An 18,359-nucleotide genomic window follows, 5' to 3' on the forward strand; every position below is an offset into this window, starting at 1 on the left:
TCAGAACAGCGACGCCGAGAGAAGGAGGCCCAGCGCTACATGGCCGGCCGGTCTAAAGAGGGAGCCTGGGTGAAGCAGAACCGCACCACCGGCATGGTCCGGTACTTCGACCGGCAGCGTGGCTATGGCTTTGCCACTCAGGACTACACCGGACGGGAGGTATTTATTCCCCGCCGGTCCGTCAAAACGCCTGACTTGCCGGAGAGGCTCCACAATCTGAGACCGGGGGAGTGCATCGAATTTTCCCTGCAGGAGGGACCTCGAGGGCCGTGGGCAGCTGGCGTGATCCGGATCCCAGACTCCGATGAGGACGACGAGTGGCCGGGCATGATCCAGGGCACCACCCCCACCGTCTCCCCTGCAGGGAGTGTGGCCAGATCCTGCAGTTCCTCTGTGGGAGAAGATATCCCGGTTGGTGAGCCGTATCCGGAGGCTCCAACCAGACCCTCATCTCCATCTGCCGGTTACCAGTGGGGTGACGACCCGGCCCCAGAAGAATCGGAGCTGGAGGGAGCCGCGGCGCTGCCGCAGGATCCCATTTATTTCTTTCTGAACCCCTCCGTGGTCCCTGGCTCTGTTGAGCCCCCGGCTGGAACAGCCGACACCCCGGGTGACAGCGCCCCTCCGCCTGAATGTCAGGAGGATGCTGCTGCGCCTGCAGTTCCTGCAGCTGCCACAGGGTGTCTCCAGCCGGCACCTACCACCGCTGAGGACACACAGGATTCCCTGCGGGAGCTGGATCCTGTCCCTGCTGAACCCACCGATGCTTCTGACTAACCCCTGAAGGGCTGTAGCCCTCTCCAGGTACTGTGTCCATTGTACATATTTATTTCTGTCCCTACCCTATAGAGCCAGAAACTGTCCTGAGACTCTTACCCTTATTTATCTCAGTCAAGAGATTTTCCACTGTCCTGTGCTATGATAGCACCCCTTCCTCTGCCACAGCAGAGATTCCTACAAAGGAGACCCTTTGCTCCTTTATTGCACTTTTCCCCACATCAAGGGCTGTACCCAGAAGATGGACTTTGCTATTAAAAGACCTTCTGTGAGACTTTTGCCAACTCCAAGGAAAAGTTGCTACTTTATTGACTTCTTATATTGCACTTAATGCCTTCCTTTTAGGTATGGACATTCTGCATGCACTATTATGCCTTTTCCTTTCCAGGTAAAGAGACATTTTATTCTGCTACCCTGTGTAGCCTACCTTTGTAACGTTTTTAACGTTCAAGATGTGTACCCATTGGGCTCCTAAGCCAATGTGAGTTTGCCAGTAGTTTGCACTAACTTTTGACAGGCTTTTCAGGTTGTAGTGTGGCTGTGTCGGACCGTCTCTATGTAAAACCCTGACCGCTACCTTATCCCTCAAACCGAGGTTTGCAAGTGGGGGTAGTCCGTAAACTGCGGGTCCTTCAGGGACCGGGGGTGTTACAGAGATAGCACCTGGATGCCACTCATACAAGGGTAAGAATGTTAGTCGGCAGGTACTTGTACATTGTACAATGTCTTATTGTGTCACATATGCCAATGTAATGCATATATACACACACTATATATTTGTCGCTAGGGAAGAAGTGTTTATATAACAAATATACAGGCCCTGGTGCAAGGAGTGGATTACAGTACATGACACCACACCTTTCCTACTGTACAGTTCGGTTTAATGGCGTTAGCGACCAACTGTCTTACTTCGCATTTACATATCCGTGTCTTAGTCTCCAGGACCATGGGCGGTTTGTCCCTACATATCATGTAGCCTGCACTTCATAGAAGTGCCCCTATCTACCTCTGCGCCCCAAACCATCCGTAGTCGAGCCGAGGGCGGCTCTTTCAATTGCCCCGGGGGTATACAACACCCTCGCCGATGCAAGGCGAAGGAGTGCTTGCGAATACGTCCCACAGCGTGTCACTACAGCACACAGGGGACATTGCAGTGGTAGATCCTGCCTGGCAAGGCAGGAGTTAAGTGTTTTGTCTGATGTAAGATGTGTCAGCCAATCACCTTTGTTATAATTTGTCTATGTAAGCTGAGATGTAATTGGAGGAGCAGCCACCACCTGACCAGGGGAGTTACTAGACCCTGTCAGGAAACTTCCAGAACTAGAGCAGTCTCTCCCAGGAGGGAGAAGAGAGCAGTCAGACTAGGAGTCTGCAGCAAGCAGACTGGAGTAACTCCAGTCTAAACTCTAGACAGCTAGCATACCAGACCAGAGCAGGAAGAGCCTAGCCCCTGCCTGAAGAGTGTAGCTAATAGCTAAGAGTTAGTGAGGAAAGGGGTATCATCCTACCTTTAAGGGTGATACCTAAAGCAACCCAGGAGAAAGCTGAAGCATCCTACTAGGACACAGCTACCTCCCAGCCTGCCATCTGCATCCAGGCTGGCGCTCTACCTCCTGTGGCTCCCTCCAAATTGCATCTCAGCACTCCACCATCTTGTTAAAGGCACGTTGCTGATGTTCCTGTCGGTTCCAATAAAGAACTGTAAGTGTTTCTGTTCAACCTCTGCCTCCGTCTGGTCCCTGCTACTCCGGCTGTCACCATCACGGGCACCCTGTCCACCACACAGAGACTCATACTCTAGACACCAAAGGGTTGCCCCAGGGAGATCCGCTATAGCAGCCTCTCCCTCATCATTTCTTGCCAACACCACCCTGCTGGAGACCTGCCAGGCTGTAGGACAGCCCTCCGGTTCCCCATACCAAGCACCGTGACACAAGTGTGCTTAGGCCGCAACCGCCAGCCACTCAGGTACTGCGGGCCCCGGCTGACTCCAGGCCCCAAGAAAAGGCTAGGCCCCGGTGGGGGATGTTGCACATGTTATAGCAGAACATGTCAGATTCATGTGTAGCTGATGTCTGTGTCTCTCACATGTATATTAGGAGGATGCAGCATGTCAGCAGATGCAGCACACACACTAGCCATGCTTTACTATACATTACACACAGACATGAGCAGGGGGAGAAGAGGGGAGGGGTAACAGGGGTGACATCACTGCCTCTGACCATGTGACCAGCCTCATTTACATGATAAAGAATAGATGATTTTATAATGATTAATGTATGAAATAACTAGATAAAGGCTGTGATGGATCCTTGTGAGCTGCTCCAACAGGTAGAGGTGACAGGACTAGTGGCAAAGACCTGATGACAGGTGTCCTTTAAAGCAATTGTTCTGAACTCAGGGCTGGATTAAAGGGTGAGAGTGTGGGGCGTGTGCCCCATGGCCCCCACCGATTTGACCTTCAGGGACTCCCTCCAAGTGTTCGTGATCTGGGCAGGTTGTATATAGATACAGTAGAAGGATGTGTAGGTAAGTTACATTCAGTAGGGGCCTCCAGCCAATTTTGCACCCAGGGGCCCCCACCAACCTTAATCCGGCCCTGTCTGAAGCTTATAACTTTTGTCTATATTAGGACCTTGGAGAAGAGGAGTGGTCTGTACTCCAGACAGGAAACCTCTCACCAGATTTTACTCACTCTAGGCCAGTGATGGCGAACCTATGGCACGGGTGCCAGAGGTGGCACTCGGAGCCCTTTCTGTGGGCACCCAGCACAGAATTTACCAGATAGGACTAAAGGCTTCCTCCTGCAGTCCAAGACAGCCCACGGCGCACCACGCTCAGTGCTATTTTAAAGTGACACCTACTTGGCTGCCAGGACTACAGGAGGAGTGAGAAGGTGTGGACAGAGATGGATTATCATCGGAGCTCCTGCTTTGGGTCCCCCATTTCTTCCTCTTCAGGGGACTCTGGAGGGAGGCTACAAACCGAATGTCTACTGCATTCTATTGTATTGTTGTCCTTTGGACGCCAATATGATTGAAACTTGTGATACAGCAGAGGTGAATAGGTTACTGCTTAAATTGTCATGTTGGCACTTTGTGACATAAAAGTGGTTTTTGGTTGTAGTTTTGGCACTCTGTATCTAAAAGGTTCGCCATCACTGCTCTAGGCTCCTCAGGTAGGGGATGAAATCTCCTTTCTAGAATTCCCTTTTCTTATGTGAAATCACTGTAAAAAAAAACTCACCTAAAGTCAGGTAATATGACTCTTCTCACCTCATTTTCACATGAGATGAGTCAAGTTGCATAGTGGTTGCATGGGGTGGGTTATTTCAGATCCCCCTATCTTTGGTTCTGTAGCACCTAGAAACATGCTATTGGTGTCATATTAAAGATAAGAATCTCATCTTTCAGGACTGGACATACAGGCAGTTAATAAATAGTTGGGGTCTAGATCTTTATCTACAGCTTGCATTTCCAACTGTGTCTATAGCTGTCTGTATCTGTGGTTCTGTAGCTCAAACACGTTGCCCACATTTACTAAGGTCCTGGCGCCAGTTTTCTGTCGGGCTTGGCACGTTCTTTTCAGTGCAAACTTTAAAAAGTGTCTGTGCCCCATTTGTGTGTCGCACGTGACCCTTTTGTGGTGCGGCATTATGCAACACAAATTTCTGCACTGAAGGGGGCGCTCCGGTGCTCAGTTGCACGGCCTATGTAAAGGGTGCACCAAAAAAAGTTGCCAGACCAGTGCAGGGGGCCCCAGATTCATGTAGAACAGGCACCATAAAACCTGAATCTGGCGCCCCCTGCACACAACACAGGGCACTGCACATAGTACACACTGCACTGTGCTTAGTAAATGTGGGCCAAGGTCTCTGAAAGAGGAGTTTCTTATCTTCTATATGGCATACACAGGATGTTTCTAGGTGCTATGGAACTGAAATGACCCACCCCTGAAACCACTAAAAGTGACTCATCATGTATAAAATGGGGTGAGAAGAGTCACATTTCCTTGACTCTGGGGGTGATTTTTTTTAAAGGTAAATGGGTGAGAGTTGATATAAAAGAGGGAATTCTAGAAAGGAAATTTCATCCTCTCCCTGAGAAAGCAGGTAGGTTAGTGTGGTAGAACCTGGTGACAGGATCTCTCCAAAACCTTCCTATATCAGGGACCTCCTCCTCCTCCCGGATGATGTCTAATTGCTCCAATAGGGCATAAAGGAAAACGCTCAATGAAATCCATGATCTCTCGGGTTATGCCCGGTATCCCCAGTATCTTCATTCACCTGATCCTAATGCCAGACGCATCCTAGCGAGTGCTTTGAAGTTCTGGATTCTTGGAGATTATAGATCACATATATACAATCAATTCTATATATAATATCAGTTACCTCTGGTGACCTCTGGTGACATCTGGTGTGACCTCACCTCCAGGAGGTCACTGGGTGGAGCAGGGGTGACGGACGACCGCGACACCAGTCTCCTCTGTAACAAGAAAGTAGGAAGATGAGCAAAATCCAGAATATACTCTATAGGATGTAGACTACGACCACATCTGTAATATAATCTATAATATAATATCTATATATCTATAACTCCACCACAGTATTATACATGTTATATGTCATATCCTGGCGTCCGCTCCCTTAGATAGTAGTAAATGTAGTAACACAACAACCACTTGAGTGAGGATCCTACAAGGGTGTAGTGCCCAAGTGCCAATGTCTAAGTGCCACTCCCGAGGTCATAGGTCAATCAATAGGAACTCAAAAGATAAGTATAGTAATATAACTATAGGTATAGTGCGCTAAGGATGGGCACATAGTAAAATTCTCCTTCTGTGCCCTCCACATAACCATGAACATCACAGGCTGAAATGCACATTACAACATGTCTGCTGCCTTAGTGTCCTGGACGTGGTAAATGCTTGAGAAATACTTCTAATATCCTGTCGCTAATTGATATTTAAAGGGGTTTTTCATTTTTATCAGGTGCACAGCTCATTTCATCACAGAGAGTAATCAGGGCTGTGTGATATAACGAGCCGTGCACCTGTGTGACATCACATGACCTGGGATATAATGAGCCGTGCACCTGTGTGACATCACATGATGAGGGATATATTGAGCCGTGCACCTGTATGACATCACATGACCAGGGATATAACGAGCCGTGCACCTGTGTGACATCACATGACCAGGGATATAGAAAGCAATGCACCTGTGTGACATCACATGACCAGGGATATAACGAGCCTTGCACCTGTGTGATATCACATGACAAGGGATATAATGAGCCATACACCTGTGTGACATCACATGACCAGGGATATAATGAGCCGTGCACATGACCAGCGATCAGTGTTCATCCATAGGAAGTAAACAATGAAGCTTCCTATAGAATGACAGTTCATGCTCGTGCAGGATATTTCAGTAGGCACAGGCCTCTTGATGCATCCGTCGTGTGTCTGTGCCACTGGGCATAACCACATCAGGTTAGTTGGTGACAGGTTCCAATAGCCTGTTCTATGCTGATTTTCAAAAATGCTTTTGTCATAATGCTGAATCATTTCATTACTTTATAAAACTTTATTTTACATTACCTCACTTCCTGCCCGCAACATGTGGTGAGTCTCGAGGGGATTGCAGCTGCAGCCTGTGTGTGCCTGTGTCTCAGTCTCCACATGCATTTTTCTCTCCTCCACGCCATCCCCCTCCCTCAATGCACATGACGGGAAGCAGGGAGGAGGAAGGTAGTGGCATGAATGTGTAGACTGACACAGGCACACACAGGCTGCAGCTGCCACCCCATCTCCCCTCCCCCAGGACTCACCACATGCTGCTGACGTGGATCCAGGTAATGTGAAATAAAATTTTATAAAGTAGCGGCAGTACACAATGCTAAAAGACATTTTTAAAATCAGCATAGCATAGGCCACTGGAGCATGTCACCAGCATTCCTGATTACAGGTTTGCTTTACGATATAGAAAGATTTTCCAAAAGTGATCATGAGAAAATGTCTGAAGAGTTGTATGTTAAGATGTTCTGCAGCAGCTGAATTGAATTGGTTCTTACCTTGCGCATAGTAGTTCCGGATATAAGCATATGTTGGTTGGAAGTTCTGCACCCTAGTCCCCATCTGCAGGGTTAAACTCAAGTAGATAACATCTATGGAGACCTGTCAATGGGACGAGCATTATCAGCCGGGCATACAGTGTATCCTGTTCCTTGTGCGCACAATACACACAAATCTCTATATAACTAGATTCAGATTTCACCATGGATTTGACTTTGCATTTACCGTATATGACATATCATCAATCTAGATACAGCTTAGTGGCTGACCCCGATGTACCGCCATATGGGAATGTCTCCCGGTAGCCCTTCCAGCCAAATCATCGCATCCTGTATATTGTAACCTTCTCATATTTACGTCTATGGAAAGGGAAGATAACTCACCGAGTTCATATAGATGATGATGTGTTTGTTTCGAGCCTCCACTTTGGGCACCCTTTTTTTCAGCTATAAGAAAAAAAAATACAAAAAAAATTTATGTAAAGGTTCCTTAGAGGGAGAGTCCATTCATTGCGCCAAAGGCACTTGTTGGGAACTCTTTTTGAAAATGTTTGTCAAACAGTTCTATGGAGTTTTGGACCTTGGCCACTCTCTTTGTATTGGAATAAAGGGGTCCACGTTAACATGACTTGTTGGCCTGAAAACCTGTGCACAATTCCTGGCGCAGAGTGACTCCGCCCTACATGGCAGTTGGATGGGGAGGTGGGTGGTGCTGGGTTGTTCAGTGGGCAGGCGAGTGTTACTGCCCTGTGCCAGTACACTGCCCATAACCTGTTCCTGTTGCGGCGTGGGCTAGGGTGCACATCTTTGCAAGGTCGGACTGGAAGTAGCTGCCCACTAGGGGTTATTTTTTGGATGTGGCTATCGCTACACTTTACCTTCAGTAATGACTTGTGTAATATATAAGAAATAGGTAAGTAACAAAGTTTCCTTCATTCTGGAGAAGAGCTAATTTGCATAGAACACTCCCAACATTCCATGGATCTCCTCAAGGAGAACCAACAGTTTCTAAATCTTGCCTCTACCGGTGACATAGCTTGAGGAGGTGCAGAGGATGTGGTTGTATCTGGGCCCAGGGGGATTAGCACGTCTCTTCCTCGTATTAGGAGAACTACAGTACCGCAAAGCCCAGTTCCCATTGGAGCCAAAGTCTCGACTCCATTGTTACATTGAAGCTTTCTCTCAATATACAGAGCAGATCTATAGATGGGGGGGTCAGATGTGTTACTTATTTCTTTACAAAGCTGCACGTCAGGACATGAATGGTTCCAGACAGTAAGTTCTGCACATATGTGGGTTGTAAAAAGCGCTGATTCTGGATATTTACCTCCAACATAGACTGGTACTCAGGGGTGTAGCCAGAAGGCAGCGCCAGGTCTATTATAGCCATGTTTGACTCACTGTAAAGACCGTTATAACTGCAAATAGAGAAAATCAGACAAGAATGTGATGCGGTGTGTGCGGTAGACTAGTGATATTTAAAGGGGTTGGCCACTTTCAGCAAATAATTGATATTGTTTGTGGAATGTAAAGTTATACAATTTTCCAATATACTTTCTGTATCGATTCCTCACGGTTTTCTAGATCTCTGCTCGCTGTCCTGCTAATTATTTGCTGAAAGTGGACAACCCCTTAAAAAAGACCATACAAAACTCTTTGATATAAAAATGAAGTATAGGCAGGTTCTGTAGGTTTATTCTTAAGTTGAATTTGTATGTAATTCGGAACAGTATTTCATAATTCTAACCTTAGACAAATATTTTTGGTCCCTGTGACAATGGGAATTTAAATATGTTGGATTATTATAAGAACCAGGAGTAACAATAAAGCTTCATTACAGACGCCTGTGATAACTGTTACAGCTGATTATTGTAGCCAAGGGCTAAACTACAGAAAATTACCAACATCCAGAGGTCCGTTTGTAACTAGGGGGCATCTGTAAGTCGGGTGTTCTTAAGTAGGGGACCATCTGTATTTTCTCCATACACGCTGTGACCATTGCACCGGGCTTGCTACGTACCTAACATTTATGTGCAGTGGGATGGTATAGGCCACTCCATCCACACAGCTCTCAGGAGGAGTAGACACCGACATGAGGAAAGCAGAGTCATCGTTCTTCACTGGAATATTGAAGTCCACAGTGGTCTGCAGGAAGACACGGTCACAAGTAGTTAATTCAACTTGAGAAATGTTCGATTCAGCCTGTGGTTGGAAAGTCTTGTCTTAAAATTGCAAAGTAAAAGTGAAAAACAAGAAGATAATCCAAAGACGCAGTAAGAGAAAATAATGTATTGTTAAAGGGAACCTGTCATCAGGAAGGTCAATATGAGTCATCTTCTCCTCAATTACTCCTCACTCGCCCCTCCCCTCCCTCAGACTCTCCCCCAACTTACGCTAGCTCCCTGCCACAAGCAATACTTGCTTCTGCCTTCTCCCTCTGGACTCACAACACACTGCTTACAGGGAGCCAGGTAATGTGAAAGAATCAATAAAAAAAAGCAGTGAAATTATTCACAATGCATAACAAAGGCATTTTTTTTTTTTAAATCAACATGCCAGAGGCTATTGGAACCTGTCATCATGTAAGAATGACCTTCTTGATGACAGTTTCCCTTTAAAGGGTTTTTGGGAGGGGAGAAAAAACACAGGATGGGACCGCGCTGCTCGGTATTCGTATTTTAATTCAAAGTAGGGTGGACAACGCGTTTCGGAAGCGGAACGCCTCCTTCATCAGGTCCGTACATACAATCTCTAAAAAAGATACAAAAGTTCTGCTAGAAAGTGTACACATATATACAAGAAGAAGGATATGCATGTAAAAAGCATATATAAAGATTATGTAGATATTAATAAAAAATAATAAATAATAAAACAAATAGAGGAACATCGGAGGAATTGCACTTCAACATACTAATAGTTACAGACATATATAATAATAATAAAGACATGTATATTAGGTTACAAATAAATGAAAATTCATAAAAATTCATAAAAGATATATATTTAGTGTATAAAAAATGTTCGGTCGGATAAAAACGTATGCTTCAGTCAGATATATAAATGGAAGTCAATACAACAAAATGAATCAGAAGTGCATATTTTTACATAATGAAATATAGAGTGATAGTTGTATATGGAATTTATATAAATGGGTGGATATTCTATAAGATAGATCCCTACCCTATTCTTCTCCCTTAGATGATTGGTCCTAGATGTGGGGGGGAAAGGTTCCCAATGAGCTCCTACGAGTTAAGTAAAAAATGGGGGAGAGGGTGATCAATCTCTCATACAGAGGGAGGGTGTGATGAGTGAAAAAGTAGGTACCTTAATATAGCTGGGGTCGGACCAGAGTCAAATGGATGGGAATCTGGGGAAGATATAGTTTTATGAGGTAAAATGGAAAACGCTAATCATGCGACTGATGCATGAGTCGCGGTACTTACTGAAGATCGGGTGCAAGCCGGCGTGGGTGCTGTGTTGCGCGCCCCTGCCGGCTTCGCTGGTGCCTTAAATGAACACTGAAATTGGATGGTGCGCATGCGCGTGTGGAGACGCGCACGCGCAGTAAGGCGACATTATGTAATTATTGGATCATGCGGTGCGCATGCGTGTGCGGATCCACTCGCATGCGCTGTGAAGACAGGACTGGGATCGTCGCTGAGACGATGCAGAGGGGACAGCGCTGGATAGTAGGAGAGGTGGGTAGAATACTTGGATTAGTTCCTCTAACTAATGAGGAGTGGTGTATAGTGTAAAATATATAGATATGATGGATATGGGTATGGACATGAGAAAACATGATATGTAGTATGTGAATAAAGTATATAAAATATATAAAAAAAAATATATATATATAAATTCTTTTTTATTCTATTTTTATAAATTTATATACAGTATATATATTTTTTTTTATATATTTTATATACTTTATTCACATACTACATATCATGTTTTCTCATGTCCATACCCATATCCATCATATCTATATATTTTACACTATACACCACTCCTCATTAGTTAGAGGAACTAATCCAAGTATTCTACCCACCTCTCCTACTATCCAGCGCTGTCCCCTCTGCATCGTCTCAGCGACGATCCCAGTCCTGTCTTCACAGCGCATGCGAGTGGATCCGCACACGCATGCGCACCGCATGATCCAATAATTACATAATGTCGCCTTACTGCGCGTGCGCGTCTCCACACGCGCATGCGCACCATCCAATTTCAGTGTTCATTTAAGGCACCAGCGAAGCCGGCAGGGGCGCGCAACACAGCACCCACGCCGGCTTGCACCCGATCTTCAGTAAGTACCGCGACTCATGCATCAGTCGCATGATTAGCGTTTTCCATTTTACCTCATAAAACTATATCTTCCCCAGATTCCCATCCATTTGACTCTGGTCCGACCCCAGCTATATTAAGGTACCTACTTTTTCACTCATCACACCCTCCCTCTGTATGAGAGATTGATCACCCTCTCCCCCATTTTTTACTTAACTCGTAGGAGCTCATTGGGAACCTTTCCCCCCCACATCTAGGACCAATCATCTAAGGGAGAAGAATAGGGTAGGGATCTATCTTATAGAATATCCACCCATTTATATAAATTCCATATACAACTATCACTCTATATTTCATTATGTAAAAATATGCACTTCTGATTCATTTTGTTGTATTGACTTCCATTTATATATCTGACTGAAGCATACGTTTTTATCCGACCGAACATTTTTTATACACTAAATATATATCTTTTATGAATTTTTATGAATTTTCATTTATTTGTAACCTAATATACATGTCTTTATTATTATTATATATGTCTGTAACTATTAGTATGTTGAAGTGCAATTCCTCCGATGTTCCTCTATTTGTTTTATTATTTATTATTTTTTATTAATATCTACATAATCTTTATATATGCTTTTTACATGCATATCCTTCTTCTTGTATATATGTGTACACTTTCTAGCAGAACTTTTGTATCTTTTTTAGAGATTGTATGTATGGACCTGATGAAGGAGGCGTTCCGCTTCCGAAACGCGTTGTCCACCCTACTTTGAATTAAAATACGAATACCGAGCAGCGCGGTCCCATCCTGTGTTTTTTCTCCTCTCCCAAAAACCTCCATTAACATCCGCTACAATTGTCAGTACTGTACTGGATGTCAGGTGCACTGCAGCAGCTCCACCACTCAGATACGATTTACCATCACGGTTGTGATTTCTACCAGGCATATTCTGCCAGTTCCTGTATTGCTAAATAATTTGCCACATATCTTGCGCTGTGTTCTTTCCTTTTTTCACTGCATATATATCCCTTTAAAGGGTGACCAAGATGACTGACCACTCAACCACCAGGCTGCCCACCTTTGTTATGGTGTATGCTGGGATATTTGTTATATTCCTTTTAACAATTACCATATATACTCGAGTATACTCGAGTAAACCCAAACTTATTCTCGAGTAAAAAAAATATAGGTTTTACCAGGTTTTTGTGGTAAAATTAGGGGCCCCGGCTTATACTTGGGTCGGTTTATACTTGAGTATATATGGTACTTACTAAAAGTCAAAGAGATCACGAACAACTCAAAGTCTTACGGTAATCCTCCATCATTATACTATGTTTTAGAGTTGGCTTCATTTTCGGTGGGTCAAGTTGTGTGTTGAGCAATCGCGGTTTCATGTGGACATTGCCTCCATCCAGCGAAGCTGTTTAAAGGGATCCTGACTCTGCTACTTGAATGACTTGTGTTTAACAATAAAAAAAACTATACATTACCTGAATCAAGACACAACCCTTCCCACTGACGGTCACACTGTACTCTCCAGGTGTGGCGAGAGGTTGGCTCTGCGGCAAGATTCTGTTATCAGAGCCAAGAATGAATTCTTTGACCATCGTATCTCCTGCCTTGACTTGGACAACGTTATTGGCATCTTTTCGGTGCACTGTGGCGCCATAAGCTGTCATGGCCTGAAGAGCCACCGCAGTGTCCTGAAGAAGATCAACACAGGAGGTCAACAAGGGCTAGAACATCACTAGTAACATCACGACTAGAGATGAGCGAACATGCTCGTCCGAGCTTGATGCTCGGTCGAGCATTAGGGTACTCGAAACTGCTCGTTGCTCGGACGAATACTTCGCCCGCTCGAGAAAATGGCAGCTCCCGCCGTTTTGCTTTTTGGCGGCCAGAAACAGAGCCAATCACAAGCCAGGAGACTCTGCACTCCACCCAGCATGACGTGGTACCCTTACACGTCGATAGCAGTGGTTGGCTGGCCAGATCAGGTGACCCTGGGATAGACTAGCCGCTGCCCGCGCTGCTCGGATCATTCTGTGTCTGGATGCCGCTAGGGAGAGAGCTGCTGCTGGTCAGGGAAAGCGTTAGGGTGTTCTATTAGCTTACTGTTAGGAAGGAGTGATTCTCAAAGAACCCAACAGCCCTTCTTAGGGCTACAATAACGTTCTACTTTTTTTATTTTAATTTGCATCTAGTACCATTTTGTGAGGAATTAGCAGGGGGACTTGCTACCGTTGTGTTTAGCTCTTAGTGGCACACATATCCATAGCAAAGACCGAAGTGGGAAAATTTAGTAGGGGTTGGATTTCAATTAGGCACTAACTCAGTGTCATCTCATCTGGCATAGTAGTGTGCTTTGATACTTGGCTAGAAAATAGCCATAGGAGAATACAAAGAGCTTACTTACGCATACAGTAGCGTTCTATATATTTGATTTCTGGTTGATCTGCTGGTGGCTGTACTTTCTGCAGTGCATGTACTAGCCAATTCTGAGCAATTTGTAGTGAGACTTGCGACCGCTGTGTTCTGCGCTTAGTGACGCACATATCCATAGCAAAGACCGAAGTGGGAAAATTTAGTAGGGGTTGGATTTCAATTAGGCACTAACTCAGTGTCATCTCATCTGGCATAGTAGTGTGCTTTGATACTTGGCTAGAAAATAGCCATAGGAGAATACAAAGAGCTTACTTACGCATACAGTAGCGTTCTATATATTTGATTTCTGGTTGATCTGCTGGTGGCTGTACTTTCTGCAGTGCATGTACTAGCCAATTCTGAGCAATTTGTAGTGAGACTTGCGACCGCTGTGTTCTGCGCTTAGTGACGCACATATCCATAGCAAAGACCGAAGTGGGAAAATTTAGTAGGGGTTGGATTTCAATTAGGCACTAACTCAGTGTCATCTCATCTGGCATAGTAGTGTGCTTTGATACTTGGCTAGAAAATAGCCATAGGAGAATACAAAGAGCTTACTTACGCATACAGTAGCGTTCTATATATTTGATTTCTGGTTGATCTGCTGGTGGCTGTACTTTCTGCAGTGCATGTACTAGCCAATTCTGAGCAATTTGTAGTGAGACTTGCGACCGCTGTGTTCTGCGCTTAGTGACGCACATATCCATAGCAAAGACCGAAGTGGGAAAATTTAGTAGGGGTTGGATTTCAATTAGGCACTAACTCAGTGTCATCTCATCTGGCATAGTAGTGTGCTTTGATACTTGGCTAGAAAATAGCCATAGGAGAATACAAAGAGCTTACTTACGCATACAGTAGCGTTCTATATATTTGATTTCTGGTTGATCTGCTGGTGGCTGTACTTTCTGCAGTGCATGTACTAGCCAATTCTGAGCAATTTGTAGTGAGACTTGCGACCGCTGTGTTCTGCGCTTAGTGACGCACATATCCATAGCAAAGACCGAAGTGGGAAAATTTAGTAGGGGTTGGATTTCAATTAGGCACTAACTCAGTGTCATCTCATCTGGCATAGTAGTGTGCTTTGATACTTGGCTAGAAAATAGCCATAGGAGAATACAAAGAGCTTACTTACGCATACAGTAGCGTTCTATATATTTGATTTCTGGTTGATCTGCTGGTGGCTGTACTTTCTGCAGTGCATGTACTAGCCAATTCTGAGCAATTTGTAGTGAGACTTGCGACCGCTGTGTTCTGCGCTTAGTGACGCACATATCCATAGCAAAGACCGAAGTGGGAAAATTTAGTAGGGGTTGGATTTCAATTAGGCACTAACTCAGTGTCATCTCATCTGGCATAGTAGTGTGCTTTGATACTTGGCTAGAAAATAGCCATAGGAGAATACAAAGAGCTTACTTACGCATACAGTAGCGTTCTATATATTTGATTTCTGGTTGATCTGCTGGTGGCTGTACTTTCTGCAGTGCATGTATTAGCCAATTCTGAGCAATTTGTAGTGAGACTTGCGACCGCTGTGTTCTGCGCTTAGTGACGCACATATCCATAGCAAAGACCGAAGTGGGAAAATTTAGTAGGGGTTGGATTTCAATTAGGCACTAACTCAGTGTCATCTCATCTGGCATAGTAGTGTGCTTTGATACTTGGCTAGAAAATAGCCATAGGAGAATACAAAGAGCTTACTTACGCCTACAGTAGCGTTCTATATATTTGATTTCTGGTTGATCTGCTGGTGGCTGTACTTTCTGCAGTGCATGTACTAGCCAATTCTGAGCAATTTGTAGTGAGACTTGCGACCGCTGTGTTCTGCGCTTAGTGACGCACATATCCATAGCATAGACCGAAGTGGGAAAATTTAGTAGGGGTTGGATTTCAATTAGGCACTAACTCAGTGTCATCTCATCTGGCATAGTAGTGTGCTTTGATACTTGGCTAGAAAATAGCCATAGGAGAATACAAAGAGCTTACTTACGCCTACAGTAGCGTTCTATATATTTGATTTCTGGTTGATCTGCTGGTGGCTGTACTTTCTGCAGTGCATGTACTAGCCAATTCTGAGCAATTTGTAGTGAGACTTGCGACCGCTGTGTTCTGCGCTTAGTGACGCACATATCCATAGCATAGACCGAAGTGGGAAAATTTAGTAGGGGTTGGATTTCAATTAGGCACTAACTCAGTGTCATCTCATCTGGCATAGTAGTGTGCTTTGATACTTGGCTAGAAAATAGCCATAGCAATAGGATAGCATTGTTTGGTTTTAAAAACTCAAAAAAAAACAAAAAACACAAAAAAAAAACAAAAAACACAAAAAAAAACAAAAAAAAGTTAAAAAAAAAATAAAGTTATAACTCTCATTTTAAAAATGTTTAACCCGAGGGCTAGGGGTAGAGGACGAGGGCGGGGACGTGGGCGTCCAACTACTGCAGGGGTCAGAGGCCGTGGTCCTGGGCGGGGTGAGACACCACCCGCTGATGAGGGAGCAGGGGAACGCCGCAGAGCTACACTCCCTAGGTTCATGTCTGAAGTTACTGGGACTCGTGGTAGAGCACTGTTGAGGCCAGAACAGTGCGAACAGGTGATGTCGTGGATTGCTGACAATGCTTCGAGCAATTTGTCCACCGCCAGTCAGTCTTCCACGCAGTCCACCCATATCACCGAAATCGCCACTCCTCCAGCTCCTGCACCTCAGCCTCCTCCCCCCCAGTCTGCCCCCTCCCAGGAAAATTTGGCATTTGAACCGGCATACTCTGAGGAACTGTTTTCTGGACCCTTCCCACAGTCACAAACCACTTGTCCGGTTGCTGCTGAGCTATTTTCCGATGCCCAGGTTTTCCACCAGTCACAGTCTGTGGGTGATGATGACCTTCTTGACGTAGTGGAAGTGTGTAAAGAGGTGTCCGACGATGAGGAGACACGGTTGTCAGACAGTGGGGAAGTTGTTGTCAGGGCAGGAAGTCCGAGGGGGGAGCAGACTGAGGGATCGGAGGATGATGAGGTGACAGACCCAAGCTGGGTTGAGAGGCCGGGTGAACACAGTGCTTCTGAGACGGAGGAGAGTCCTCGACCAGAACAGGTTGGAAGAGGCAGTGGTGGGGCCAGACGGAGAGGCAGGGCCAGAGCTGGTGCATCAGCGCCAAATGTGTCAACTAGTGAAGCTCCCGTGGCGAGGGCTCTTGCGGCGAGGGCTAGATCTTCAGAAGTCTGGAGGTTCTTTAAGGAAACACCGGATGACCGACGGACTGTGGTGTGCAACATTTGCCAAACCAGGCTCAGCAGGGGTTCCACCACTACTAGCTTAACTACCACCAGTATGCGCAGGCATATGAATGCTAAACACCCCACTCAGTGGCAACAAGCCCGTTCACCTCCGGCCGTGCACACCACTGCTCCTTCCCCTGTGTCAGCTGCTAGTCAGCCCCCTGCCCAGGACCCTGCCACAAAAACCCCATCGTCGCCTCCACGATCCTCCACAGCATCCACCAGCGTTCAGCTCTCCATACCCCAGACGCTGGAGCGGAAACGCAAATATAGTGCAACCCACCCGCACGCCCAAGCCCTTAATGTGCACATTTCCAGATTGCTAAGCCTGGAGATGCTGCCCTATAGGCTAGTAGAGACCGAGGCCTTTCGCAGCCTCATGGCGGCGGCCGCCCCTCGGTATTCGGTCCCCAGCCGCCACTACTTTTCCCGATGTGCCGTCCCAGCCCTGCACCAGCACGTGTCAGACAACATAATCCGTGCCCTGACCAACGCCGTTTCTGACAAGGTCCACCTGACCACGGACACGTGGACGAGTGCTGCCGGGCAGGGCCACTATATATCTCTGACGGCACATTGGGTTAACTTGGTGGAGGCTGGGACCGAGTCTGACCCTGGGGCTGCTCATATACTGCCGACGCCGAGGATTGCGGGGCCTACCTCGGTCCAGGTGTTTCAGGCCTACTATGCCTCCTCCTCCTCCCACCCCTCCTCCACCTCCTCCTCCGAACTACCATCCGTGGGCACGGCGCCATCAGTCGGTAGCTCTAGGCACAGCAGCAGTGCCGTCGCTAAGCGACAGCAGGCGGTGCTCAAACTGCTGAGCCTAGGCGACAAAAGGCACACCGCCCAAGAGCTATTACAGGGCATCACGGCGCAGACTGATCTGTGGCTGGCACCGCTGAACCTCAAGCCGGGAATGGTTGTGTGTGACAACGGCCGTAACCTGGTGGCGGCTCTGCAACTCGGCAGACTGACACATGTGCCATGCCTGGCCCATGTGTTAAATCTGATAGTTCAGCGTTTCCTCAAGACATACCCCAATCTGTCTGATTTGCTCACGAAGGTGCGCCGCATCTGTGCGCATTTCAGGAAGTCCAGCCCAGATGCTGCCACTCTCAGGGCAGCGCAGCGCCGCCTCCAACTGCCCGCTCACCGACTGTTGTGCGACGTGCCCACGAGGTGGAATTCAACACTGACCATGTTATCCAGAGTTTACCAGCAGCGCAGAGCGATTGTAGACTGCCAGATGTCAACTTCCACCAGAACTGGTAGTCAGGTCAGTCAGCTTCCTCAAGTCTACAATGAGGAGTGGACGTGGATGTCTGATATCTGTCAGGTGCTGAGTAACTTTGAGGAGTCAACACAGATGGTCAGTGGCGATGCCGCCATCATCAGCCTCACCATCCCGCTGCTTGGCCTGTTGAAAAACTCTCTGGTCAGCATGAAGTCGGAAGCTTTGCGCTCGTCACAAGAGACAGGGGAAGAATATTCCCTTGTTGATAGCCAAAGCACCCTCA

At 46.3% G+C, this 18,359-nt stretch overlaps 1 protein-coding gene across 2 annotated transcripts in view; it reads right to left on the minus strand.

The window, feature by feature from the left end:
• The window catches only part of LOC140105859 (ovostatin-like), a 133,860-nt gene that overhangs the window by 4,032 nt on the left and 111,469 nt on the right, over positions 1-18,359 (minus strand). For both annotated transcript variants that reach the window (XM_072129973.1, XM_072129972.1), the window contains 6 exons: positions 12,633-12,845; positions 8,872-8,996; positions 8,179-8,269; positions 7,236-7,298; positions 6,852-6,954; positions 5,168-5,261 (listed from right to left, as the gene is read on the minus strand). In XM_072129973.1, coding sequence (XP_071986074.1) covers positions 5,215-5,261; positions 6,852-6,954; positions 7,236-7,298; positions 8,179-8,269; positions 8,872-8,996; positions 12,633-12,845 — 642 coding nt within the window. In that variant the 3' untranslated portion in view covers positions 5,168-5,214. The remainder of the gene's footprint in view (positions 1-5,167; positions 5,262-6,851; positions 6,955-7,235; positions 7,299-8,178; positions 8,270-8,871; positions 8,997-12,632; positions 12,846-18,359) is intronic.

The sequence above is a fragment of the Engystomops pustulosus genome, chromosome 11, assembly GCF_040894005.1.
Source record: "Engystomops pustulosus chromosome 11, aEngPut4.maternal, whole genome shotgun sequence".
NCBI classification, from domain to species: domain Eukaryota; kingdom Metazoa; phylum Chordata; class Amphibia; order Anura; family Leptodactylidae; genus Engystomops; species Engystomops pustulosus.